This window comes from Balaenoptera musculus, chromosome 2, assembly GCF_009873245.2.
Source record: "Balaenoptera musculus isolate JJ_BM4_2016_0621 chromosome 2, mBalMus1.pri.v3, whole genome shotgun sequence".
Classification (NCBI taxonomy): domain Eukaryota; kingdom Metazoa; phylum Chordata; class Mammalia; order Artiodactyla; family Balaenopteridae; genus Balaenoptera; species Balaenoptera musculus.
Genome location: NC_045786.1, coordinates 57,152,856 through 57,180,651, shown reverse-complemented (window position 1 = coordinate 57,180,651; position 27,796 = coordinate 57,152,856). Strand labels below are relative to the sequence as shown.

Here is a 27,796-nt window from a genome sequence, read left to right as displayed (position 1 = left end):
TCACTCCTTGGTCTGCAGGAAAAGGCACAAAAAGAGCCCCTGAGGGGGCCTCAGAGAAGGATTCCTGCATGGGCTGGGCAGGGCATTGAATGACCAGCTGGATTTGGAGACTGGGAGAGAAGGAGCCAGTGAGCGAAGAGAGAGGGGTCTGATTGTAAGGGGAGCCAGCACTGAGGCCGGAGAGGCAGGCCAAGGCCCAGACTGAGGGCCCCAAACACAGTGGGTGGGGACTTTGCCTGGATCTTACAGGTCTGCACAGCAAAAGGCCCCAAGATCTGGGTGCCGACTTGGCTGGGGGGCCCGAGGAGATCCTGGTGTGGATTTGATGATCTACGGGGGATGGAGGAGTGCCAGGCTTAGAGCCTGTCCTGGTTCTAATGTTCTTTCAGCCTCTTGCGGCGCTGCTGTCAGCAGCTCAGAAACGGGAGCAATTCCAAAGTGACTGGGGAGGAGGGGGCAGTACACACAGACCAGGGAGAGCCTGGAGCCTACACTGTGATCCTGGGGTCTGCTCTGCCAGCCCTGCATTTGGCAGCTCGCTACTACTGCTTATACATCCCCCGGGACAGGAGGCTCACCCCTCCTAGGCAGTACCTGTCCTGCGGAAGGGTCGTGCTTGTGACAAAGGGCCTTCTGGCTGTGGGCCCAGACACGTCTTCGGGGCCCCACCTCGAGGTCAGAGCCCACATTCACTCCTCTGACCAGCACTGCCCTGCAGAAGTCTGCAGAGGAAGCTCAGGCCCCCACCCCTCCCACCCCCACCCCGGGTCTCCGCAGGTCAAAGATGCTATTATCTTTTAGCTATTCCAGGGAATACAGCCTCCTCACCCCACCTGAATACTGCCTCTCCCTTGGAGACCTCGGCTGGGCAGGACCTGCGCTCTCATGACTGAGGGCTCACAGCTGATATGTACTGGCTGGGGGCCTCTTTTACTTGAGCCCCTTCCCCAGCCTTGCTCTCCCTGATTCTGGAATTGAGATCCATGGAAGACCTGGGTCAGTTCCTCTCCATCTAGGCCTTTGTTCAGAGAAGAACTCAGCTCTGCAGGCACAGGACACCCCCAGGAGCAACTACCTGCCCCCCCGCACCAGTGTGATGGGTTTTGGTCGACACCCCCACCTGCCAGCATAGGCTCCTCGCTTACCCTCCCCCGGCTACAGACCTTCTCCTAACACCCCCTCCCTGGGGCGCAGCAAGCCTCCTCAGAGCTTCCCCCATTCCACAGGCCTTCTTCTTCTTCTTCTTTTCAAAAAAATATTTATTTTTATTTATTTGATTGTGTCGGGTCTTAGTTGCGGCAGGCGGGCTCCTTAGTTGCGGCTTGCCAGCTCCTTAGTTGCAGCACGTGGGCTCCTTAGTTGCAGCATGCATGTAGGATCTAGTTCCCTGACCAGGGATCAAAACTGGGCCCCTGCATTGGGAGCGCAGAGTCTTATCCACTGCGCCACCAGGGAAGTCCCTCCACAGGCCTTCTTACCCCTCCAGAAAGCATCTCTGAATGCAGGGGAGTGAGAACTTCACACGGAGTTACTCCACTTTATCAAAACAGTAGATTATTCTCAGCCATGGGTCCTTGGAAACTCAGCCTGGATTCCCCCCAACAGCAGAGCCTGAGGCAGACTCCCAACTGGGGAGCTGATTTAGGAATGTGATCCCTGGGAGCAGGAGGGAGAGACAGGTGAAATGGGGAAGAAAAAAAGCCAAATCGAGGGTGCATTATTGAGTTGGCCCCCAGTGCGGCTGGCGTTTGACCCCTGGGGCCACCATGTAACAGGTGTCTCAGAACTTTCCCTCAGGGGACGATGGGAGAACATTTACCCCTCAGCTTCCACCCCCCATTGGTCAGGGCTGCCCCAGCTACCATAATTCCCCCACCCTTCCTGGTGAATGTGGAGCAGATCCCCGGGCAGGAAGGTGGAGGTGGAGAGTCGGGGGGAGGGGAGGTACCATCAGCTTACACAGAGGCCGAGCTGGTTGAAACCTGGGGTTAATAGGACCTGGGGGGCTGTGCAGAAAGCAACCAGCACAGTAAAGAATACAGTTTAATTGTGTTCAACACAGGCAGCTTACAGCCAGCATGGCAAACCAATGGGCAGAACACCTCAATCAGGACAGCTGAGGTGGAACCAAACGTTAAGACTGGAAGGTGCCCCAGAACCGATGGTCTCCTTGGACAGACAGATGAGGAAACTGAGGCCCAGAGAGGGCTCTGGCAGAGGCCAGCCAGAAACTTTCCCTTCCAGACCCTCCAGTGGTTAAAGGAGACAGACAATTTGGGTGAAATGCCAGCTTCATGCCTGTCACGCAGTAAGTGCTCAGAAATAGGAATTATAACAATAACAAGGGCAATAATAATAACAGCTCCTAATGTGAGGTTCCGTGTTCTGGCTGCCACACCACACAGCCTCTTGGGGTACTTTTGACATAACCGCACAGCAAGTTCTCCACATGCTTTAAGACTTCTGCTCTTAATTTTAGTTCAGTGGCAGACAAGGAAAAATGTTGGTGCTTTCAGCTGGAAACGCACCATCACAGGAATGCACTTGAAACTCCTCTCGGGTGTGCGGCTTGGATCTTAGCTCCCTCTCTGAGTTAGGGCTCTAGGAGGGAGGAGCTTTGTGGTGAGGCTGTTCTAAAGTTCCCTTTGTTTGTTGTTTTTCAGTTCTCTTTGTCCTTCAGAAGTGCATTCAATACAGGATACCTGGTGCTTTCCCAAGCTTTCCGGCTTAGTGCTAGCACCTGTCTGCCCTGGCAAGAGACTTTGGGCTTAAGCTGTGGAGGGGAAGGGATTCTCAAGTTCTACTGGCAGTGAGTTCTCTTCCCAGGGCTTGGTTTGCCCCCTTGGCTCCCAAGTCCAGGCCCCTCTGCTTAGCATTTCCTTGCAATCCTGCCTTTCCCACCCTGCTCTCAATCCTTATTCCCCCTAAACTTGCAAATAGAAGTCTCCATATTTTCAACTCTTTCACAGTCCCTTACTCCAACCCTGCTTTTCCCAGAGGACACTCCTTCCCAGCAGCCTCTGAAGTGGACCCCGTAAGGTAGTCACACCCCTTGCACACCCTGGGTCACGAATCGCTAGGGGTGTGCTGGAGCCACGCATACCAGCTTACTGTAGCGGATTCTGTGCATTGGTCAGTGACATCAGGTCTGTAACTTGAAATCGTCCGCAGGAGCTATATTTACACCACAGCAATTGGCCTATGCTATGAACCAGGTTTAGATTCCTTCCCTGAAGACCCTGCTGTTAACACGTTTACCAGCACACTGCTGGAGCCCCGGCTCCTCCTCCTCCTGCTCCTGTGAAGCTCTCATCATCTAGGTAGACCCCGCTCCACCTTCCTCCTCACCCTCGCCTACCAACCTGTCCCGTCTCATTCTCTGCAGGCTGTGGCTCACAGCTTCCCCACCCAATTCCCACCACCCTTTGGGGGCACGCAGCCTCCTCCTGGCAGGCCCACCACTCTGGCCTCCCTGGCTCACTTTCCAACACTCTCCATTTCTTCAGCAGCCTGTTTTTACAGCCTGACTTTGCTGCTTTCTATGTCAGTCGGTGAATGCCAACAATGCCCGGAAAGTCGAGGTGTGGGCCCCAGCTGTGGCAGAATTCTGTGTCCTGCTGGGCTTGCCCAGCCCCTGCCCCTCCCCCAGCACAGCTGCACTCCCCGGGGGTGTGTGACCCAGTCTCCCAGTCCAGGGTGAGTCCACTCCTGGCTTCTGCCCCTTCTTGAGGGGTGTGGGCACTGCAGGCGGTTAGAGGTGGGGCTCCAGCCCTCAAGGTCAGAGAGGCAGCCTGCAGAGGACCTCAGGGAGCCTGGGTTCTAGTTCCCATTTTGCCACGGCTTTTCAGGTGCTCTGGATTAACCTTGTTCTCTGTGCCAACTTTTCTCTTCTGTAAGATGGGGATATGTAATTCCTAGACATCTGGTGTAGGGAGAAGCCGACGGGCTACGGCTTTTCTGATTCAAAGGCTGATCCCTGTTGAGGATGGTTTAGAGGCCTGGCAAGAATCACTGGGAGCTCCTTGGCAGCAGGAGCTCCATCTGATGCCTTTGTATGTTCCCAGCCTGACCCCATACAAGCCAAGATGGTGACACTGGTATAGAAGCCCTGGGCAAGAAATGAGAGTCAACCCCTGGCCAGCAGCTGGTGAATCAAATAGAACAGAACCACCCTGATTAGTGCTTGGGCACAAGGCCATTCAGTTCCCAGGCTGTGCCCGCAGGCTGCAGCCCTTAGGTCAGGTGTGTGTGGAGGGTGAGAGGGCCTCAGCTGCCTCTCCCCAGGCTCTTTCTCCCCTGCTTCTACCATCTGCTCTCACTCCCTTGGGGGATCTCCCTAGCTAGCACCTGCAGGGATTACCAAGGGGAATCCCACAGCTCGGTCTCCAGGCCCCCAAAGGATATGGTGTTTCCATCCTCCTCACCTCAGGTTTTGTGGGAACCACGGCACCATTCCAAGGAGCTTCACAATAATCCTTGGTACCCAGCTTCCTCTTCCATCTTCTCATTTGGTTGAGATCAGTGGTTCTCACATGTTAGCCTGCATCATAGTCACCTTGGAGGGCTTCTTTAAACAGATTGCGAGGCCCAGCTCCAGGTCTGGTCTGGAGCCTGAGAATTTTGCATTTTGAACTAGTTTCCAGGTGATGCTGATGCGACTGCTCTGGGAACCACACTTTGAAAACCACTAGCAGTTTAGGCCATGGTATTATGACTTCCATTATCTAGGTAAGGAATTTGAGGCCTAAGAGGCCCTTTGCTTGGGGTCCCATAGTGACTGAGCAGTAGGCAGTTTCTGCCTCTGGGGTCTGGAGGAGCCCAAGAGAGCAGATATCAGCTGCTCCATCCCTGTCCGCAGAAGCGGTCAAGTTACCATGGGCAGGCAGTGACTGCCACCCTGTGGCCAACATCGGTAATGCCCTGAGCTGGGGGCCTGCAGCTTTGGACTGTGTTCAACAGACTGGGTGGGGCCTACCCAGGGACCCTGGTTGCAGAGTAGGAAGCCAGTTCCAGGAGGTTCCCTGGCTCAGCCTCCCCAGACCACCTGGAGAGGGAGCAATGGGTTCCCTATGGGTTTCGATATGAACCGAGACTCCTGCCTCTGGCCAGATAAGAACTCTGTCCCCACCCTCTCAGCCACCACTGTCCTTCTTGTGACCTCCTGTTCCCCACCTTTCCCTCTCCTAAAACTGTGGAATTGGGAATAAAAAAAGAAATAACCATCTCCCAATTCGACCTGGGTTTCAACCTTACTCTGCAATTTGCCGGCTGAGTGACCCTGGAGAAGTCACTTTACCTTTCTTAGGGTCAGTTTCCTTCTCTGTATAATCCCTATGCAGCATGATCACAAGTATTCTGTGCAGTTGTGTTTCTCAGTGCGTGGCTCCATCCATACATTCACCAGTGCAGCTCTCCAAATGTTTGAAACCAAAACAAAAATTTGGAGATGTTAGGATCTCCAAAGTGGGACTTGTGCACCCCAGATAGTGAGCAAGACCATCCACTGGGATATGGGAAGAAAATATTAGACCTTCTGACTATATTTTTTTCATCTTTTTAAAATTCTATTTTTGTATTTGGTCTATAAGATATGCAAATGTATTAGCAGAGTAGTACCTACACATCATTTATAAATAATATACACATATGGGGGGGTGCATGGTAAAAATTTTTAAATGGTGGGTATGTGAGGACACTGCTTTAGAGGAGGAAAGGTTCCCATAGCTTTCTAGAAGTTTCCTTGTGAGGAAATGCACAGAGTAGATCATTTCTGGGTGATGTCTAGGGGTTGCCCTGGCTATTAGCTTCAGAGATGCAAATGCCCTTAGCTGTCCAGGAGGCCAGTGAAGGAAGGAGACCTTGGGACTTTCAGGGCCTTCCTAAAGGTGAACTGTGTGTTTATGGCTTTCCAGAAAATAATTGTAAGAGTAATAATAGCGGACATTTACTGAGTGTTTACTATGTGCCAGGCACTGTTCTAAGCACTTTACATATGTTAACTCTTTTAATCATCATATCAACCTAAAAGGAAGGTACCATGATTATCCCCAATTTAGAGATAAAGGAATGAAGCCCAGTGAGGTTACATAATTTACCCAGAGCTGCAGAGCGGAGCAGCCAAGATTGAACCCAGGCATTCTGACCCTAGAGCCCGAGTTGTTTAACCCTATGTGCCCAACCTGAAAACAAGAAGGGCCTGGGAGACTGTTGGTGGGAGCAGGGAAGACAGAAGGAGGTGCAAGTTGATCCGAGAGTGGCAGAGTCTTTGGGGGTGGAGTGAGGGGAGTGGCCATAGAAGGAGAGGGCACCGTGTGACGAGCTGCAGCCTGCAGAACGCGCGGGAGAAGGGAGAACAGCAAGGGGGAGAGTTGGGGTCAGCTGTGGGAGCCAGTGGGGAGCCTGGGATGAACAGCAGAAAGGTGGGGTGGGGTTCCTGACATCAGGCTTTGCCAGATGGGGTTCAGAGGAGGACCGCAGGGAGCCCATGTGGAGTTCCTTGAGAGCCCCACACAGGGCAGACACAGCCCGCAGACGCCTACCCCTCTGCCTGTGCTGAGCAGAAAGCAGGACCTACACCTTCGCCCCACTCCACACCCACTGACTCTGGTGTTTTCTAGGACGTCAACGAAGGCTTCCTGGAACTGGAGCAGAAGTAGCCCTTCCTCTCAAGGAGGTGGTGAGCTCCCTGTCTTTGGAAGTGTGCAACCAGAGGCCGGATGACTCCATGATGGGTTGTCTAGAGGAAGATAGGTGTGGGGTAGACCCTAAAGGCTCCTTCCCTTCTGAAATGCTCGGACCTGTGACTCTGAGTGAAGGGAAGAGGTCTAGAGTGGAGAGGAGAGGAGTCGAGGGTAAGTCCTCGGACACTGTGACCTTGTATCACTCTACTTATCTCAGCCTCTCTCTGGGTCTGACTGGCTGGAAAAACAGTGAGCCACTCTCTGGGAACAGCTCTATCCCTGCAGGGCTGCTGCCCTTCAGGGTGGGCCTCCTTGTGCTCTGCAGAGCTTTTCGGGGCAGGCTATACACCTGAGTTATTTCACAGTGAGCTTGGATTTTTCACTTGATTTTATTCTAAAATTCTTTCCATCCCTCCTGATCTGCAGGATCACAACTTACAGATATTTAAATGGCATGCAGTTGCATTGGCAATTCTCTCTAGATTTGCTTTGCAACAGGCCTTTGAGGGGTCTGTGATTTTTGGTAGAAAATAATTATATCTTTATTTTCTTTAACCTCTAACTAGAATTTAATATTTCCTTTAATAATGAATGTAGGCAATAAACCCTGAAAGTATTAGCAGTACCAGTGGCTTTGTCACCAAGACAAATCACAGATATTTTCTTATCACATTACAGCTGTTGCAGATCATTTGAAATACTGTTTATGCGTATTGCCACTTTGAAATTACAGAAGTTATTAGACCTGCTGCATTCATAAAGAAGCACATATACTACTATTTCACAAATATTTTGATAACTATTTTGATATAATTGGTTTCCTCTGTAATCCTATGTGTTTTGTTTTGACGCATTTAAAAACATTATGCTGAGACTTCATGAAATGCCAAAGATGTTCGTGGCACAAAAAAGGCCAGTTATCCTTGCTTCGCAGTCCTGATACTAAGGCCAATGACCTCATGTGCCTGGCGCTCTAGGGGTGCTCTAGAGGTGAAAGCAGGTGCACAATACATCCTTTTTGAATGAATGATTTGGAGTTCCTATCCCAATTATAGAACTATAGAGCTGGAAAGTCTTTAGAAAGCCTTTATTGCAATGATTTTCAAACTTCTTGGTCACAACCCACAGCAGGAAATACATTTTCCTTTGTGATCCATTACCTGCCTATGTGAAACAAGTTTTTTAATAAAATATGACATATCTTTAAGTGCATGATACACTCTTAAAACTTCTATTTTTTCTTAATCTATTATATTTCTTTTTTAAGAGATGATTAATTGAATTTTCATTCAGAACAACTATAATGGCTGACAAAAATTAAATTAATACCCAAAACAATTTGCTTCAATTGGAAATTAATAGTAGCAGATTTGGAAGCAAGCAAACAGAAGGCAGAAAGCCTTAGTATTCTGACAACAGATAAAAGGCATAAAAGTGATCAGTGTGCTCTTAGACTAATTTAGAGGTGGAATATTTACAGTTAATGTGCAGGGAAAAAAATAACCCACATAAGCCCAAATCACACAAATTAAAATTCATTTAACTATATAGTTGTAAGCATTTTTTTAGACAAAATTTCACCATTCTTAAAGTAGGAGTATTCAAAAATACTTCTTTATATAAGCTAAGAGTAAGTAAAGATGGCCCAATTATCCTGGTTAGGGAGAGATCACATAATAATCAGTCTATATTCAAAATCCAGAGAAACCCACAAACTCTGCCAATAAAAATAAAGGGGCAAAAAATAAGATTGGCCAAAACTGGCAATCAGTTACACAGGGAGGCAGTGGATCACTCCTCACTTCACTGCTAAAAGCCACTGCACTGGGGACCGATGTTAAGTCCTTTCCACACTTTAGGAACCTGGATGCCAGCGATTACAGGGCCCGATTTCTGTGTATTAGGTTCTGTGGAATTTGTTTGAACACTGGGGTCCACTCAGCACTTAGGTCAATGTGATAGGAATTACCTCCAGTTTCAAGACAGGCTTCCTGGCCTGAGGATATAATTTGTACATTCTTCCTTAGCTTCAGAGGCAAATGCCCTGTGGTCAAATAGATCCAGAATGGTTACAGGGATAACTTGACTTTTACGAGATGCCACCTAAGACTTTTGACAATTCAAGGTAAGTCTTGAAGCCTGCTCACTTTGAACCAAATTTTCTAAACCCATGACATGCAGGGGATCCACTGGGGCTGGATGAAGTTTCCATGGACAGAGGTGTCACTGAAGGGATGACTGAGGACCAGAGAATGGGCCCTGGGAGACTTATGAGTGTATTCAGCGAATTTCTGGGCCACACAGCCTCCTCAGAAAGACCTCAAAGATGAACTTTATCCAGTTGTATGGACAACAGATATACGGTTTAACAGTTTCCTGAAGTCATCTTAGAACTCAAGATGGTCCTAATAAACTAGATACTGGGAAACGCTAACTTGGGGTGGGGGTGGAGATAGGGTAAGAGTACGTGGATATTTCAGAGGGTTGCATTCACTGTGACTATACTTTACTATCATCACCTCCTACTAGAATCTTTTTGGACTTCTAAACCAGTCTTAATCAGGAGAGACTGTACTCTCTCCCACGACTAGCTGAAAGAAGGCTTAACCCTTCAGGGGCCGCCCCCAGACATTCCGCTCCCCCAAACATCTGTTCCCTACTGCCCAGAGAGCCTTGGGCAGTAACCAGCAGCCAGGAGCAGCCGGGCAGCTTTGCGAGGATGGGGTGCGTGCCTCCACCCTTCCATCGCCTTGTTTTAAAATGCTGGTCACGACCTACTAAACTGATATCCGTCACAGTAACAGGTTGTGACTTGCAGTTTGAAAAACAAAGCTGTATTTCACTGAAAAATTTTTGAAGCAACAGAACTCTTGCAGTCATCATGTGTAGTTGAATCTCAAACTACAAATGAAGAGATTGGAACCCAAACGGCCAAGAGCTCAGTTGCTGAAACCTAAAACTGCGCTTCCAGAAGCACGTTTCCAGTGGCCCCGCCCCCCGGGGGAAACCAGCGTGACCGGGGCGTGGCCTCTTTCCCCCTCCTCCCCTCCTCCCCTCCTCCCCTCCTCCCCTCCTCCCCTCCTCCCCTCCTCCCCTCCTCCCCTCCTCCCCTCCTCCCCTCCTCCTCGTCCGCCCCGTGCGCGGCGTAGCGACGGCAGGGGGCGCTGCGGCATGCGCCGGCGCCCTGGGGACCAGCGAGATGCCCTGCCCCTTCGTGAGCCCATCGCCGCGCGTCGCGGTCGCGCGGAGATTGGCGTCAGTCGAACCGCAGGGCAGTGCAGCCGGGCAGTGAGGCGGTGAGTTGGTCCGCACAGCCGTTGGGGATGGCAGCCGCTAACGGCCCGGGCTGGAGGGCGGGTGAGCGAGGGTGGGCCCGAGGCTGCCTCTAAGAGGGTTTGCTCAGGAATGCTCCAGGCTGCGGGGCCCGAGGGTGGTGGCTTCCGTGACTCCATTTACCCTGGCTGCCTCTCGACGTGCGGGGCCTAAGGGGAGAGGGTAGGTTGCCTCATCTTGCATCCTGAGGGTGTTCTGTGCAGCCTCGAGATTAGGGCTGGTTTCTCTGCAGTAAAGGTCTCAGTGTCCATAGACGGAACGACTGTCTTAACCGAAGTTTTCCAGTGGTGGGCCACGCTGTCTTCTTAGGTAGCGAGCTGGACAGGTGCAAGCACAGGCTGAGTTATCTTTACTTCAAGTACCATGTAGTGTTATGGGTTACTGACCTGCCTGAGTGCTTTAATAGGGACATGTGTAAAGTTCTTTAGAAACCCTGAGGAGGGAGCAATGAATTCTGCCTAGGAAGTGGGAGGAAAGTTCTCTAAAGAGAGAAGGTAGCAAGAGAGGGCTTTGGGGATCCTCTTAGCTCTTAAATTTTTAGAGGATAAGAAACTGATTTAAGAGATAGTGTAGCTTGGTAGCCTATACTATAGTTTGTATCCACCTTCTACTGTCAGACTAACCTTAGGAAGCTTCCTTAACCTCTCTTGAGTCTCACTTTCCTTATCAGGAAGGTAGAGGTGATAATAAGAATATCTACTAAGTGGGGTGAGAGGGTTCAGTGAACTAACCTATGTGTAGAATGTAAAACAGGGCCTGACTCATGGTACACCCTCAAACGTGTATTCATTGATAGAAGCACACCTCTGTCTTGAGAAGGCTGGCTTCTTGGAGTTGGCTTCCTGCAAACCTTCCTACTCTTTTGTTTCTCTCTGTTGCAGGGATTTGTTTCTGTTGCAGGGATGTGAGGCAGGATTTGGAAGGGGAGAGGGCAGGCCTCTGCTTCACTGGGCAGAGGGCTGGTGCCCAAGCAGAGTTGTAATACCATTCATTTCAGCAAAACTGGCTTGAGCTCCTGCCTGTCTTTCCTACCCTGGCCAAGACCCTGTTCTTGGGTCACAAATTAAGCACTACCAACTTGATTGAGATCTTCACAGGCAAAGATTATTTACAAATCGTTTGTTTGTTTTTTCTCTTATCCTTGGAAAACCTTCACGGTAGCCTTTTTGGGTTTGCAAATTTAAAGCAAGTAACCTGAACCTGGATGCCTTAGCTGTATGGTCTCCTCTGTCGATGGATAGAATTGAGGGGACCATGAACTTGGATGAGAAGAAAAATTGCATCCTTATGTTCTCTAACCTCTAACTGAAATTTAGTGTTTCTTTCAATTATGAATGTTGTCAACAAACCACAGTATTGACAGGTTGACTTTGTCACCAATAGAAATTACAGATACTTTCATATCTTAGCATACTGCGTAAGCTCATGACAACTTTGAAATTATGGTAGTTATTAGACTTGCTGCTAGATCTTGTTATGTAATGTGTAAATTAAGAACCACATATGTTATGCTGTCACAAATTTAATTTTGTATTTGGTAAAATTTTATTTCGATATACAGTTGATCTTTATTCTCAGGTTCTGTATTTGCAAATTCATCTACATGCTTAAAATTTATTTGTAGACCCCAAATCAGTACTTGCAGTGCTTTTGTGGTCTTTCTTGGACATGTGTGAGGTGGTGAAAATTTTGAGTCAACTGACACACATTCTCAGCTGCAGTTGAACAAGGAAACATTCTGCCTTCTTGTTTCAGTTCTCATGCTGTAAACAAGTGTCTTTTTTTCAGTCTGTTAGTGCCATGATTTTTGTGTTTTTGTGCTTTTATTGGTGATTTCAGTGTTTAAAATGGCCCCCCCAAGCACAGTGCTAAAGTACTCTCTTAGTGTTCCTAAGTGCAGGAAGACTGTGATGTGCCTTATGGAGAAAACACGTGTAGATAAACTTCATATAGGCAAGCATTATGGTGCTGTTAGCCATAAGTTCAATATTCATGAATTACCAATGTAAAATAAGGTGTCTTTATTTTTTTTAATAGACCTTTATTGGAGTATAATTGCTTCACAATATTGTGTTAGTTTCTGTTGTACACCAAAGTGAATCAGCCATATGCATACATGTGTCCCCATATCCCCTCCCTCTTGAGCCTCCCTCCCATCCTCCCTATCCCACCGCTCTAGGTCATCGCAAAGCACCAAGCTGATCTCCCTGTGCTATGCTGCTGCTTCCCACTAGCTATTTTACATTCAGTAGTGTATGTATTTCGATGCTACTCTCACTTCGCCCCAGCTTCCCCCTCCCACCCCGTGTCCTCAAGTCCATTCTCTATGTCTACATCTTTATTCCTGCCCTGCAACTAGGTTCATCAGTACCTTCTTTTTTTTTTTTTAGATTCTATATATATGCATTAGACTACGGTATTTGTTTTTCTCTTTCTGACTTACTTCATTCTGTATGACAGACTCTAGGTCCATCCACCTCACTGCAAATAACTCAGTTTCATTTGTTTTTATGGCTGAGTAATATTCCATTGTATATATGTGCCACATCTTCTTTATCCATTCATCTGTCAGTGGACACTTAGGTTGGTTCCATGTCCTGGCTACTGTAAATAGTGCTGCAGTGAACATTTTGGTACATGTCTCTTTTTGAATTATGGTTTTCTCAGTGTATATGCCCAGCAGTGGGATTGCTGGGTCATATGGTTGTTCTATTTTTAGTTTTTTAATGAACCTCCATACTGTTTTCCATAATGGTGGTGTCAATTTACATTCCCACCAACAGTGCACGAGGGTTCCCTTTTCACCACACCCTTTCCAGCACTTATTGTTTCTAGATGTTTTGATAATAGCCATTCTGACCGGCCTGAGGTGATACCTCATGGTAGTTTTGAGAAACATGCATAAAACAAAGTTGCCAAACATGTTACCAGAGTCTTGCAGGAACCTAATGCAGTGTCTCCCCTAGGGGCAGTGGATCAGTGTTCACTAATTCGGTGTTCAGTGATGTTATAGAACATAACTGCCTGGAATAACAAGAATGGACCATACTTGGTTTCCTTTCTAATCCTATGTATTTTATTTTATTTATTTAAAAACATCCTGAGAAGGCGTTTATAGGCTTTACAAGGCTGCTAGAGGGGTCTATAGCATACACAAAAAAGATTGAGAACCCTTATTGTAGCCTGAGAAATTAAATCTATTCCTATGGTTAAGTTTGTATTTAGCTGAGCTAAGTCCTTAAAGACTTCAGCACCTTTTGGGAGACATGTGTCTCCCTCTAGCTCATGTCCTCATTTACATGCCTGCTGGCTCTTACAGGCATTTTTGGCTGAGATCCCCACATGGACTCTAAGAACTTTGCTCCCCCATATTTGCTTGTTGAGTTTTGAATAAATAATATTTTAAATTAAAAGGTCCTGTGGTTTTATCTCTCTGAAGAGCAGCAAAGGAGGGAGACTGGTCCCTCTCTGTAGTCAATTTGAGGAGAAGAAAACATGGGAGGTGATAGGTATTAGCTGAGAAAGAAGTCCGTGCCACCTGTTAGGGCTTGTGAAGGGGGCCCCTGGGACTGATCCACAGAAAAGTGTCCGGACAACTCTGCCAAAGAGTTGCCTTATTTTCTTGATCAAGGGGAACCTTCTGTAGCCCCCTCTGTCCTGATGACACCCCCTTACTGAAACCCTGGTATTGTTTCCACAGAGCTGTCTGGCCTTTAGCCCTTCATCCTTGGTTAAGGAAATGACCAACCAGGTAAGGCCTATGGAGAGAAAGAATATCAGTTGGTCTCTTTGGCAGGTTCGAGCCCAGTATGTTGTCTGGGTGTGTAGTCAGAAAACTAGCATCTGATTCCTGCTCTTCTCCTGAAGAGTAGGGTGACCCTGGGCACCTAGTCACCAGAGGGGTAGGTGGCACTAGTAAAATGCACAACACTAAGAGGAGGATTATTTTATCTAAGTCTATACCACAGTTTACAAAGGGATTGAGGAAGCTGAAAAGAATTTGTACACAAAAACGAGAAAGAAACAAAGATCAGAAAAGGAAACATATCTTTGTAATAAAATTAGGGACAGAGTTAACGGGTTATGCAGACTGTGTGGTTTTATACAGCTGCAAAAATTAAGCTGCAAACTGGACTCTGAGCTTCCTGGTGATCAGAGCAGGAAAAAACACGTAATTTATTTCTCTCCTTTTTGGGTGGGTAATAGTGGTTAGGGAGAAGAGACTATAGTTTGTCTAAAATTAAAGAACTAATTTTTTTCTGGTATGACTCTACAAACCTTGCATGAGCAGGAATCAAGGAGCTCCGAAGAGGTCAGGCAGGGGAAGTAGCTAACACTGTGGTGACTATATCTACTGAGGGGCAGGGCGGTGAGTTGGGTGCCAGGGGATGTTTTTAGGGAAGGGATGGGACACATCTGAAATCTGACCATTGGTTTAATGTGTCTTCTGTTCTTTTTTAGTACAGTATTCTCTTCAAACAAGAGCAAGGGTAAGCAGCTTGCCTGTTCAAGCAATTTGCCTATGAAAAACTGTTGTCCCTGCCTTAAGGTTTTGTCATGCTGACCAGACATGCAGTTTCCACTGTACTCTGCAGAAACATTGGCAGAAGCAGCTGAAAACAAATACACTTAAAAACAAACAACAACAAAAACCAAGCCACTAACTTAAAAGAAAAAGCAGGAGTCAAATGACAGACCGGAGAACTCCAGGCTGAGGAAAGCTTTCCCACCTGAGGAACTCTGAGCTTCCCAGCTATCAAAGTGAAAGAAGGAAACGCTTTGAGTCTCAGAAATCGTCAATGCCAGCTCATCTGGGGAGGTAAACTTGAGCCTGGCCCTGAACTCAGAAGTTCTCTTGGGAGTTGTTATTCAGGCTCCTTCATTTACAACAAGTGCAGGGACTCTCACAGAGGACCTTTGACCCTCAATGAAAGTGAAGGATATAGTAACAGCGAGGTGAATTTCTGTCAAGACTACTGAGTGTGGGGGGTGGGCTGGGGGCTGTGCGGCGGAGGCAGTGGTAGGAATGGGAGCAGGAGGCAGGTCAGAGTTCAGTCTGGAAAGGTAACTGGCCGGTGATACTGGACTTCATACCTGAAAAGGAGTATGTGTCGGTGCTTTGTGACCACCTAGAGGGGTGGGATGGGGAGGGTGGGAGGGAGGGAGATGCAAAAAGTGAAAAAAAAAAAAAAAAAAAAAGGAGTATGTGTGTGGACTATTCACATGTATCTCATTTCTCCACCACAGCCTGGATGAGTTAGGTAAAGCCTGGAGGAATTTGTGGGATGCCTAATAAAAGCTCTTCCACTTTAAGTAGGTGACATTTAGGTAGTCTAAAGTTTAAGCCAAAAGCATTCTTTCAGGTTAGCTAGCATAGGTAACTAGTAGCTAGTCAAGCATGCCAGTCAGCTACCTTGTATGCAGCTACCTTGTATGCAGCTATCTGGCTGGCAAGCTAGCAGGCTTGGGTCAGGTGGGGATTGTAATGGAAGCCATGTATGTAACTCACAGCTGTTTAAGTTGAATGCCCTTGTATTCATATCTTGGAAAGGTATTCCTGGAGAAATGCTGCCAGGTATGAAGAAAGCCTCCTTGTGCACTTGTCACATTTATATTCCTGCACCAGGTCTGCAGACCCACCAGCATGGCCTGCCAGATATGCAACTTGCAGACTTAGAATTTAAAGTGGACGTTAGTTAATAGAGAGGTTGGGTTTGAATCCCACTTCTGCCTCTTCTTAGCTTTTGACTTTGGGTGAGTTACTAGGCTTCTCTAAGCCTCTGATTCCTTATCTGTAAAAGGAAGATACTATTCACAGTACCTATTTCATAGGGTTGTTGTGGCTGAGGTAATACTTATAAAAGGATTAAAGTAATAACTGGCCCATTAAGCATAATAGACATTGTGGCAAAAGGCAACTCATGTGTGGAGGCTGTTTTAGTTATTTATTTTCAGACCTGTACTGTTTACAGTTGACCTGCCTACTGGTTTCCAAGGATCTCTAAGAAATAACTCTTAGCAGCTTTAGATCTCTTTTTGGGGTGGGTTTCACTTTAGCTAAATCAGAGCCATTCCAAACTAATGCATGTTGGACAGCATGCTAAAGTAGAAAGGACATTGGATTACTCTGGTACTGCTGCCCCACCTGGTAAACCTGTGATTTGGGGGCAAGTGGCTTCTTCAGAACCTCCAGTTTTCATATCTGCCTCCACAGGTATAATAAAAGCTGTATGGGAAAGCAGTTTGCAAAACAGTAAAATGATACAGGTGGATATTACCTCAGAATTGTTGTAACAGTATTTCAGCTTCATCTTAGCACATTCAGTTTAGAAGTTGCATGAAGACTTTTAAAATGAAGCGCTTCCATTCTAGCCCATGATGATGCCATTTGGTCAGTTGCCTGGGGGACAAACAAGAAAGAAAGCTCTGAAACGGTGGTCACAGGATCCCTGGATGACCTGGTGAAGGTCTGGAAATGGTGAGTGCCCTCTCCTCTAACATGCAGCCTTGGAAATTGGGGTTTTTACTTCTGGGCTCCCAAATTGCAATCAGAGAAGTATAAACTGTTTTCTAAGCAAGAAAGCAATAGTAGTATGGTGGTATACAAAGGCAGATTATTTTTCTCTCACTTGTTTTCCTGTTATTCACTGTTCAGGCCCTATAGTTTAAGAAAAAAAAAAAAAAGTCTCATGGTTAAAAGTTGGCTGCATTTGGTGTTCTGTGGCTCTTGATTTCCTCTCTGATTCTGCTTTTCACAGACCATTGGTAATGCATACTTACAGGGGCCCAGAATTTCAGATGCCAGGTACAATGTGTTGTGTGTGAAGAAATCCATTTCTCTGTCCCCCATTGAAGGCGTGATGAGAAGCTGGACCTACAGTGGAGTCTGGAGGGCCATCAGCTGGGTGTGGTGTCTGTGGACATCAGCCACACCCTGCCCATTGCTGCGTCCAGTTCTCTTGATGCTCATATTCGTCTCTGGGACTTGGAAAACGGCAAACAGATAAAGTCTATAGATGCAGGACCTGGTAAGAGTTTTACTCTTAGAGAAGATACTAGAGGTTTACAATCCCTTTTTGAAACCTTTAGGGATAGATGTATTTTACAGTTCAGAATTTTTGGATTTGAGACTGGTAATATGGGTGCATGAACTGTATGTCATGTAATACCTTCAGTGGGGCAGGGGGCAGCACTCTAATCAAATACTAATATCTCAGCAACTAAACATGAGTATTTACACTAAGAGAGGTATATACAGGCTATAAATAGCCTTACATCAGTTCAGGTCAGGTTTTATTACCAAATGAATTTTGGTACTAAAATTATTTTTTAAAACTTAACAGTTTTCATCGCCTTTGGGTTTCAGAATTGCTGATTTGGGATTGTGGACTTGTGTTTGAATGGTCCAGAGGTCCTGTGTTTGCCATATTCTGAATTGATACATTCACTGCCTTATAGAGGTCTAGAATATAAAGCACTGTGTCCTCATAGATCTGTATCATGGTAATCTCTACTAATTATGATTAAAGTGCCTGTTTCTAGTATATGATAGATATTGAAACTTCTAAAGAAACAAATCCATTGTGTTTTTTTTTTTAAGTTCTATAGGACAGCATAATCTTGTCCATTATTAGCCTTGATAAATATCTGAGGTAATGGAAGTTAATGATTTCAGTAGGTTGGATTAATGTGGAACAAGCAACATGACATTTCAGGATTCCTTGTAGCCTTATATTTACTTGTAAATGACTGCATAGCATTCGTGAGCAGAGCCTGTTCTACCATAATAGGTGATGACTGGTAGAGAGTGCAGAGAGCCTGGTCTCTCTCTGGCACACCCCTCTGTGGGTTGATTACCGAAGAGCTGCTCAGGGATTTCCTTAACTTAATTCCCTTGATTGGAGGCCCAGGTGGATTTGTCTCCCACTGGTTATGTTCAGTAGACCCTATAGTCTGTACTTATTCTGGAAAGAATGATGGTCCCAGGGTTTTAAGGACTCTGGGTTGTCTGGAAACTGAGTTCATTTCCCCTCAGTGGCAATGTTCCATGTCTCTGATTCTTAACTATTGCAGCTTTTTAAAGAATACATATGTCCAATCCCTATTTTGGATCCACTGAATCACAGTTATTGGGGTGTGTGGGCTGGGATATGTATTTGAAAAAGCTACCCAGACACTCTGACTCCCCAGATGATTGTTTTTGCTTGTGTCCTTGCCCTGTTGACACCTCTTACAGAGGACTTGTGTCCCCAAACTAGCCCACAAAGTCTGCTAAGACTCTGCTTTATAGCTGAGAGGAGGAAGAGGCAGATCTGTTGCTGCCTTTTCATCTTGGGCACCTAAGCCCTCCCATGATGCCAAGGTCACTGCGTGGTTTTGTGGCCCCCCCGGGCACACCACAGCTGAAGAAATGATTACTGGATTGGTTCCAAGGAAAAGGATGGTGTCTGTATCCAACTTGCCTTCCCTGACAAATAGTACCTTAAGCTACATACTGGTTCCATGTGTGGCAAATGATCATTGAAAGATTACTGTTAGGAAAGAAAAAAGATACTGAGATGAGTAGAGGGTTGGGTTTATTTTCTTTTTGGATAGGAATATTCCTAAAACTATACCAGACCATTAAACAACAGTTATTTGGGTGAGTAATAAAAGCAAGCATTGCTATTGACAACTAAGGAGCAGCTGAATTGAATTCATCTGAAGGTAAAACTAATAAGTCTAGGTCTAATGAATGTAGGGAAATGGACATTTACATTATACCTGCCTTGAAAATATGCCTGGAGAATGTGAAAGAAGGAACAGAAGAAGGAGAAAAAGACAAGAAAGAAAATCTCAGATCCTGAAGAAGAAAGTGAGGAAGTAGAAGAAAGGGAAGATGAGGGGAAGATCCTCCATTGGGCACCTCACCCATCCTGTAGCTCCAGCAAACTGACATTGAAGAAGAACAAAGGCGGAAGCATAGGGGCCTCTCAACATCAGATGGTTCAAGATGTCCCAATGTAAAGAAAAGCTACTCTTTTGCTGATGAGGTGGAACTTAGTGATTAAAATAAATATTTATTATGCAAATGTTAAAATAAATTTTAGAGTTCACATTTTAATTGAGGAATAAAAATTCCTTCAATTTCGAGTATAAGGATATTTGCCACTAAAAGTTCTATATTATCAAACAGTTAATAGGCAATGTAAAAATAATTCAAAAGTGTGATTTTATTAAACTTCAAGGAATAAAATCAGATTTTCTAGTAACTAGTATTCCTGTAAACAGCTAATTATAATAGGAATAAGAAACAATCCTGTTAGAATAATGCTTTAGTCATTTAGGAGTAAAGATAGATATTAAAAAGCAGTTATTTGAGAGATTGATTATAAAAGCTTTTTCAGATCTTCTTGTTAATTGAGCACTTTTGAAGTTAATTTCCTTTTTAAAACAAATATTCATAAGAAAGTGATAGAGCTAAATTATTTATTATTACTTTGAATATGTGTGTTAAAATTTGTGAGATATTTTTATTTTAAAACTCACCCTGGAATATGGTGCTGACCCGTCTGTGCTAGGAGCCCCTGTCTACCATGAGTTAAGCTCAGAGAGGCCTTCACTCTCCCCTGGGCTGAGAAGGGCATGACCTCTTTGAGCCCTGCCCCAGGAATAAGGAGAGTGACATGGGAAGGAGCCTTCTCTCCTCTCCCTTTGAGCTAACAAGCACTGTTTCTGGGCAGGTGCAGGAGGGGCAGGGCTCAGGGTACATTCTCATATAAGAGTGGGTATGGGCGGGGACTTCCCTGGTGGCGCAGTGGTTAAGAATTCGCCTGCCAGTGCTGGGGACATGGGTTCGAGCCCTGGTCCGGAAGATCCCACATGCCGCGGAGCAACTAAGCCCGTGCGCCACAACTACTGAGCCCATGCGCTACAACTACTGAAGCCCGCACACCTAGAGCCCGTGCTTCGCAATGAGAGAAGCCACCGCAATGAGAAGCCTGTGCATCGCAACGAAGATTAGCCCCCACTCGCCACAACTAGAGAAAGCCCGCACGCAGCAACGAAAACCCAACACTGCCAAAAATAAATAAATAATAAAATAAATACATTAAAAAAAAAAAAAGAGTGGGTATGGGCAAAGGGACCTAGACTAGCACTGGACAACTAGATTATTCCTTGGCCTCTAGGCTCTGACCCCAAAAGCTCCCAAAGCTCTTTGGGGTTGCCTATGAAGAGGTTCCCCTGTAGCTGAGAAAAGAACGCTAAAATATTACCCAGTGGTCCAGATGGAAATATAAAGCACATGTGCTTACCCAGGCTGCCCATGAGTCTGGAGACTTTTATGCAGAAGCACTGTGATACACAAATAACATTTGAATAGAACGCTTGAAATTAGGCTGTGGTGGTATAACTTAAAAACTAGTTGATTTTTTTTTTTAAACAAACAGTGCCTCTTTCCAGTCCTTATTCTCTGTTAATTTGTGGTAAATACTTTGTCATATTACAGTTTTATATAAGAGTATTTCTGGTACCTTTTCATTTATTTACAGTTTTATTGAGGTAGACTTTCACCTCTATAATTGCACTCTGAAATTAACCCATTGTAAGTATACAGTTTAACAAGTTTTAGTAAATTTCCACAGTTGTGCAGCCACCACTCTAATTCGGTTTTAGAAAACTTCCGTGCCCCACAAAAGTCCCCTCATGCCCATTTATAGTTAATCTGTGCTCCCACCCTCAGCCTCAGGCAACCACTGACCTGCTTTCTGTCTCTATAGTTCTGCCTTTTGAAAAATTTCACATAAGTGAAATCGTATTGTCTTATACACCTTCATTCTTTCTTTAGCATAATGTTTTTGAGGTTCATCCGTGTTGTAGCATGTATCAGTAGTTTGTTCCTTTTTATTGCTAAGCAGTGAGTATTCCATTATGGGATATTCCATGTTTTGTTCATCCATTTACCAGTTGATGGACATTTCGATTCTCTCCAGTTTTTGAATATTCTGAGTAATGCTGCTATGAGCATTCAGGTACAAGTCTGTGCGTGGACATGTGTTTTCATTTCTGAGTGGAATTGCTGGTATTATGGTAAGTGTTTTTACTTAAACTGTCACAAACTGTTTTTCAAAGTAGCTGTACCATTTTATTTCCCACGAGTGTATGAGGATTTTGGTTTCTCCACATCCTTGCTAACACTTGGTATTGTCCTGTCTATCTACATTTTTAGTAAAATTTTAAGACGCCCTTAAACTAAATTGGTACAGAATTAATATCTTCACAACGTTTTTAAAATTAAAGTCACGTCTTTTCTCACTATAGTTTTTTTCCTTCTTTTTCTGTCAGTGGATGCCTGGACTTTGGCCTTTTCTCCTGATTCCCAGTATCTGGCCACAGGAACTCATGTGGGGAAAGTGAACATTTTTGGTGTGGAAAGTGGGAAAAAGGAATATTCTTTGGACACAAGAGGAAAATTCATTCTTAGTATTGCATATGTAAGGAAACGTTGCTCTTTTCTTCTCTCTCTGATTCTTTCAGTTTACTCTTCTAGCCTATTGTATTCCTTGGTAAACGTTCTGCATTGGTCTTGTCAGGCAGCTGCTGGCATGGTTTGCCAGTCAGCCAGTTAGACCTGCAGCCAGCAGATTGCTTGTGTTTGGTGGGGACGGCTTAACAATGTGGAGTTCAGATGATCTCCATATGTTCTCTGCGCAGAGTCCTGATGGAAGTATCTGGCCAGTGGAGCCATAGACGGAATCATCAATATTTTGATATTGCAACCGGGAAACTTCTGCACACGCTGGAAGGTGTGGTTCATCGTTTTATTTTGTGCAAACTGGGTTATCAGATCACAAAGGAAGACGTATTCTTTCATTAAAATGCTGCTAAATGGCAAATGAGCATTAGATTTGCAAAACATCAATCTCAGTTGGAGATCTCAAATGCCTCTAAGGTTCAGTTTTGTCACTAGTTATAATCTAGACATATTAGTTCTTGTACCAGTGTTAAATGCTTTTTTTGGTGAACAGGCCTTTTTATTTATGTGTTAATATATCCTAGCTATATGAGTGTCTTATTTCTGTCATGTTTGGTTCTAAGAACTTTGTGATTAGAAAATAACTCCTTTTTGTCAGTAATTTGAAGGTAGATGAAAGTGCTGTGGCTACCCTTTGCACTGATGACCTCTGGGCAGGAGAACTGGGTACTAGAACAGGGGAAGGGTTGGAGGGAGACTTCTACTCTGTATTCTTTTGTACTATTTTGAATTCTAACCAAGAGAATATTACCTCTTCAGTGTGTCCTGTACCCTACAACAAAGGATTTGGTAGGGAAATAGCATCCTATTTGTTCAACCTTGCAAATCAGAAACGATGCATATTTCCATGTTTGGCCATATCTGTGGCAGAGGAGTTTCTTCTAAGCAATGTGTGCTGAGGTCCAGTTGGTCAAGGAAGGGATCTGAGGAGAAATGGCTCCAGCAGGAGGGGCCTGGGTTATGTGCATGTTTCTAGAGCATTAGAAGGAGGGGTCCAGTCAGTACCCTATCTGACCGAAGCACCTGGGCAGTGCAACTCAGTGACTTACAGTCATTAAAAGTGACATAGTTAGTGGAAACTGTACTAGTTAACAAGCGTCTTTGTGAATTTCAGGCCACGCTATGCCCATTCGCTCCTTGACTTTCTCCCCGGATTCGCAGCTCCTTGTCACTGCTTCAGATGACGGCTACATCAAGATCTATGATGTGTAAGTTACCTGTTGAGATTCGAGGCTTCTCACTTCATACCAGTGCCTGTTTTGTCTCTTATCACTAGGAGGAGCCCTAGCAAGTGTGCTGCTCCCTCTCTGGTCTAGGAAAGACTTCTGTTCAGGTCGTGCCAGACACTCAGTCTCCCCAGTCATTCCTCCCCTGTCAGCGTCCCTGCTTTGAGCTTAGAATGTTATGGAGGAAGACGTGCATGGGTTACCTACTAGGATCACATACCTGCTACTTTTTTTCAGGCATCCTGTCTGTTGTGATTTAAATTCTTTTGGGTAGGTAAGTAGTGTACAGTTGAGATGGAGCCATGGGCTGTAGCTGGCTTGGAGTGATGGTAAAAAATTAGAACATCCATTTTCTAGGGGTGTTCTAGAAGGTACTTCTCTGCCGTAGTTAGGGAGCTGTCAGTTCATAAGCCAGCTTGCAGCAGGTCTAGATGAGTGAGCTTTTTGTTGTTGGTTTTTGACCACAGGTATAGAAGTGAGTTAATCTTCAGTTCACGGCTCTGTTTCATTGGAAGGCTGTGCAAGGGCCCTTTCTCTTGTTGTTTCCCCCTATCTTTCTCAGTCCCCACTCCTTTTCACCCCTGAGGTCTCCCCTATAAGGTGTTTGACGTGTGTGTGATACTTTGACTCAGTACTTCAGTCAGTGTGCCTCTGGTTCCTGGCTTCCAAAGGTAGCATTCTAATCCACTGGGTGCATACGTTACACTTCTTCCCAACGATGGGTGCCACAACCATGCTCATCCACGTGCATGTCCTTTTATGGGCCTGTGAGAGTTTTCGGGAGTTTAAACTTGGGGGCTTTTGGAGGACGAAAAGTTGTCAAAGAGACATGAAATTAGAACTGCAGCTTCTGGAATTAGAGCTGAATGAGGGTGTTAGGGTCTGGGGGGAAGATGCCTCTCTCAAACTGTGCTTGCCTGTCAGTAGCAGAGCCAATATAAATAGTAGCAATTCCTTAAGTATCCAGTTTTCTTTAATAAGGCTTTCAGTGCTACAATTTCATCATCCTCCCAACAACCGGTGAGGTAGCGTGGATTAGCGTCCCCATAATGCAGGCGAGGAGCCCAAGCTGAGGTGGTGGTTTGGCTAAGGTGCTGTTACTGAATGAACACCTAGGACTTTTACCTTCTTGTGATCCCACTGCTTTCCACTGAGGCCACCTCTCCTCGTACCTAACTGAGGTTTGCTCTACTCTTCTGGGTTCAGAGGTGAAACTGCTGGCCTTAGTCGGGTCTTAGGATTGTTTTCCAGCCATAAGTGATTTCATTTCACTTTTTCAAAAAGTGAAAATGACTGTAGTAATTAGACCTGTCTTGTTCTGGTTAGCTTAAAATGGTCTATCCAAGCCACATCTGTTGTAAAGAGTACATCTTGATACATTCCTTAGACACAAGGCACTGGCCCTATATGGAAAGGGTACTGGGTGGGCAGGGGTCAGAACCTGCAACTGCCCTGGGATGGCCTACTTGCCCCTGCTGGTTCTGTTTCCTCATCTTAGGAGTTGGCTTGCTGAGCCTTCTTTATTTTGAGCTTTTAAGCTCTGCTTGTTCAGGATCTTATTTTTGGCTCTTGGTGGCATTGACATATTTGGGGTTAATGCTGTTGAAAATTTTGTTTCTGCAGTGTGTGATGCTACTTCGTTGAAAAGGGCATTTTTAAACTAATACTGTGGTGATTATAAGGATAGCAGATTTGGTCCAATTAAACGGGCAATTAGGAGTATACCTTCCATTTCAGTGATTGTATTCTAAAAGTTAACTTCTCCATTTTATTTGAAACTCCCATTTCAGACAACACGCCAACTTGGCTGGCACATTGAGTGGCCACGCATCCTGGGTGCTGAACGTTGCATTTTGTCCTGATGACACACACTTTGTTTCCAGGTACTTATGATTCTTATCAGTTTCTAAAATGTTAGGAAGATGAAGATGGTCATCTTGTATGAATTGCCTTAAAATTTGAAGACCCTTTTTTAATTCAGATGGCCTTTGTTTTCTGCAGTGTTTTTTAAATTTGAAGTTAATTGTCCTTAGCTGGAACAAAAGTGGATTCTTTTGAACAGTTCAACTCTTAGTTCTTCCTTATAAATCTAGGCTTCTACCTACAGTTACTTAAGGGGTACCTGTGTTACAATAGTAACTTCAGATATGAAAATCTGTTCGTAAAATGTTGTGCCTTGAGACCCCAGTGTTGTTTAGGCCCAGGATGGCCAAGACAGTTGAAAACAGGAGATGGATGGCTTAATAGCATCGCACAGAGGTTTACAGAAGCCTCTGAGAACCTTTATTTTGAAGCTTTAACAGGCCTCCCTCCCATCCGGATATAGGACTCTCATCTGAGACTCCTGATGAGAACATTTAATATGAGGGCCAGGCAGATCAGAAGTTCAGGGAAATAGCTGCTCTGTGAGAGGGGAAAGCCAACCAGTGATGCCAACATCCTTGGCCACCTTTTGGGGCCCTGGATGGCCACTTGTGCACCCAGGCACCAAGGGGACCTCTAGGTAGGCTGAGTGAAGGAGCGTGGGATTTTTGATCAGGTTCTTTCCAACTTCAAACCAGTCTGAGAACTTTTCTGATACTAATGTTCCCTTTTGTAAAATAGCTCATCTGACAAAGTGTAAAAGTTTGGGATGTTGGAACGAGGACTTGTGTTCACACCTTCTTTGATCACCAGGATCAGGTATGGCATAATTAACATCCAGATTCCTCTGGATTGCTAGCATTGTCTGACCACTGTGCCAAAGCTCATTCCTTTTCCTAACCTTGCTGCTTGGGTTGTCAAGACCAGTCGACCCTTGGGGCTGAGCTACTCTGATTGCTCGGATGTCCATCCAGCCCGTGTTCCTGTGCGCACCCTGGGCTGCAGAGGCTCAGGACGTGCTGTCAGCCTAGCAACCCACAAGGCATGATATGTCCCTGTGTAGGCCAGAAAACAGGTACTAGCCACACAGCCTTTAAATGCCTTCTTCGAAACATGCTGCAGCTGGTGCCTGGGGCGTGCCCGGGCCCTTTTCTGGGTACAGCTGGGCCATGGCTGGCTCAAGAAGAACCTGCTTCCTCAGAAGCTTCCATTCCATTCCACAGCCATCACTTTTCTCTTTTGGAGCGGCCCAAAGAAGTGAAGTGATTTTTTTTTTTTCTTTGAATATACTTGAAGCCAGAAATTCTTACAGGTGTTTGAAGTTAGTGATATTACTAACTTTTGTTTCAGTCTTTAAATTAGGGAAAAGAGGCTTTGTTTTCACAGGAGTCTTATCTTTCCAAGATGAATGTGAAATGATAAAGGCATTCTAGTGCAGGGCTTCTCAGTCTTTAATGTGCACGAGAATCCCCTGGGGATCTGGTAACAATGCAGATGCTGATTCAGTGGGTCTGGCCTGGGCCTGAGTTTTTGTGTTTGTCACAAGCTCCAGGTGAGGCTAGCATTGCTGGTTCCAACCCACTTTGAATAGCAAGGGTCTTGGAGAAGTAGTATAAAAATAAAATACCCATGGCAGTATAAAGTTGTCTTTTAATATTTTAAATGTTCTTATGGTGATCTCATAGAATCTCTTTGGAGTGCAGCTTAAAGTTAACAGTTGTTCATGCTTTTTTACATTTTATCTTAAATTGTTGCCAACAAAGTTGAGGGGGTTTAATTTTGACATTCCACTACTGGATTTAAACATTTTACTCAGGGAGTAAGTCCTGGCTGGCTGTGTTGCTTTGCACGTGAAGGTCAGTGTGTGGTGCTGTCCTCAGAGGAAGACGTTTGGAGTGGAAATGAGGCCATCACCTGGCCCAATCACAACACTGAAATCAGGGCTAGAACACCCAACTCAGGGGTAGGGTGACAGGCTGACCTGATGAAACTCCTGCCACCTCAGTTCTGTCTGGGAAGGAGGTGTGAATCTGTTAATTCAGTACATAGCAAATGAAAGCAATGACGTGTGACGCCAAGTTGTCTAGCTCCTAGGGACAGGCAGGTTTCATAGGCCTCTAATAAGAGAGTGAGAAGTACTGACCGTGGGGGTGGTGAGCACGAGGAGGTAGGTGAGGAGCACAGTTTGCAATGATCCCCGTAGGCAGTGACCTCAGGGTAGTTGGGCCTTTTCCTTCCTGGAAACATAAATGAGACCACATGCTGGTCCCTTGTGGGTTCCATCTTCACAACATTAGGTCACTTCCTAGATTGTGAGTCTTTGAAAGGTTTGTAGATATCTTGATTTGTGTTTAGAAATGAAATTTTCTTGAGTTGGGAGGTGAGTGGAATGATAATCAAGCAGTAGTAACAGAAGATCCCTGGTTAGAGGGAGGCAGAAGGCACGGGAACATCCTCACTTCAGTGTTTTCCTAGATTCAGTATAATGGGAATAGAGTACGGATGTTCGTTCATAAAGAATAAAGGTATTAGTGGAATTGTTTTTTTCTTTTTATTTACAGGTCTGGGGAGTAAAATACAATGGAAATGGCTCAAAAATTGTGTCTGTCGGAGATGATCAGGAAATTCACATCTACGATTGTCCAATTTAAACATCAATCTTCCAGGCTAATGCTGCAGAAAGAATGTATAGATTGATCATGACATTCCTTACCTTTCTGGCTTGTTTAAAAGAAATATAGCATTTATTGTAGCAAACACTTAAATTTTGTAGATACAGTATAAATCTTTTCATGTTTTATTGGAAATGCCATTCATACTGTAACATAAAGTCTACTTAATGCAAACACCCATGTTCTTGAACATGCTTCTTTTTCATTTGCCCTGTTACTGGTAGAACAGTGAGAGGAATCAGCATCATTATGTGAAACCGAGTATCTGCCTCAGAAATGAAGACATCCAGGCACTTACTGAACTTTCCAGTACAGAAATTCAGGCTCACTCTTCCAAGGAATGAGTCATGCAGAAGCTGTAAGAGGAAAGCTAATCTATTCAGAATGGGATCCTGAAGGAAACAGGATATGTGACTGGGTGGGAACATTCTGTAGTCCTATCTGGGCATTCTTCTATTTGATAGATTAAAAAATGTCCCCTGTCACACTCTTTTTCACCCTATTAAT

The 27,796-nt window shown here is 45.2% G+C and overlaps 1 protein-coding gene and 1 pseudogene across 1 annotated transcript; one reads left to right on the top strand and one right to left on the bottom strand.

Moving 5' to 3' along the window:
- Positions 1-10,132, bottom strand: LOC118889821 (annotated as a pseudogene).
- Positions 9,906-27,774, top strand: WDR61 (WD repeat domain 61). Its single transcript, XM_036841596.1, is given in 14 exon segments — positions 9,906-9,976; positions 13,714-13,764; positions 14,475-14,502; positions 16,386-16,491; positions 16,869-17,041; positions 21,339-21,487; positions 21,708-21,717; positions 21,720-21,755; positions 21,758-21,799; positions 22,643-22,736; positions 24,545-24,637; positions 25,359-25,369; positions 25,372-25,436; positions 27,179-27,774. Coding segments are annotated over 13 exon segments (909 nt in total). The 5' UTR covers positions 9,906-9,976; positions 13,714-13,752; the 3' UTR covers positions 27,269-27,774.
- Positions 27,775-27,796: the final 22 nt, after the last annotated feature.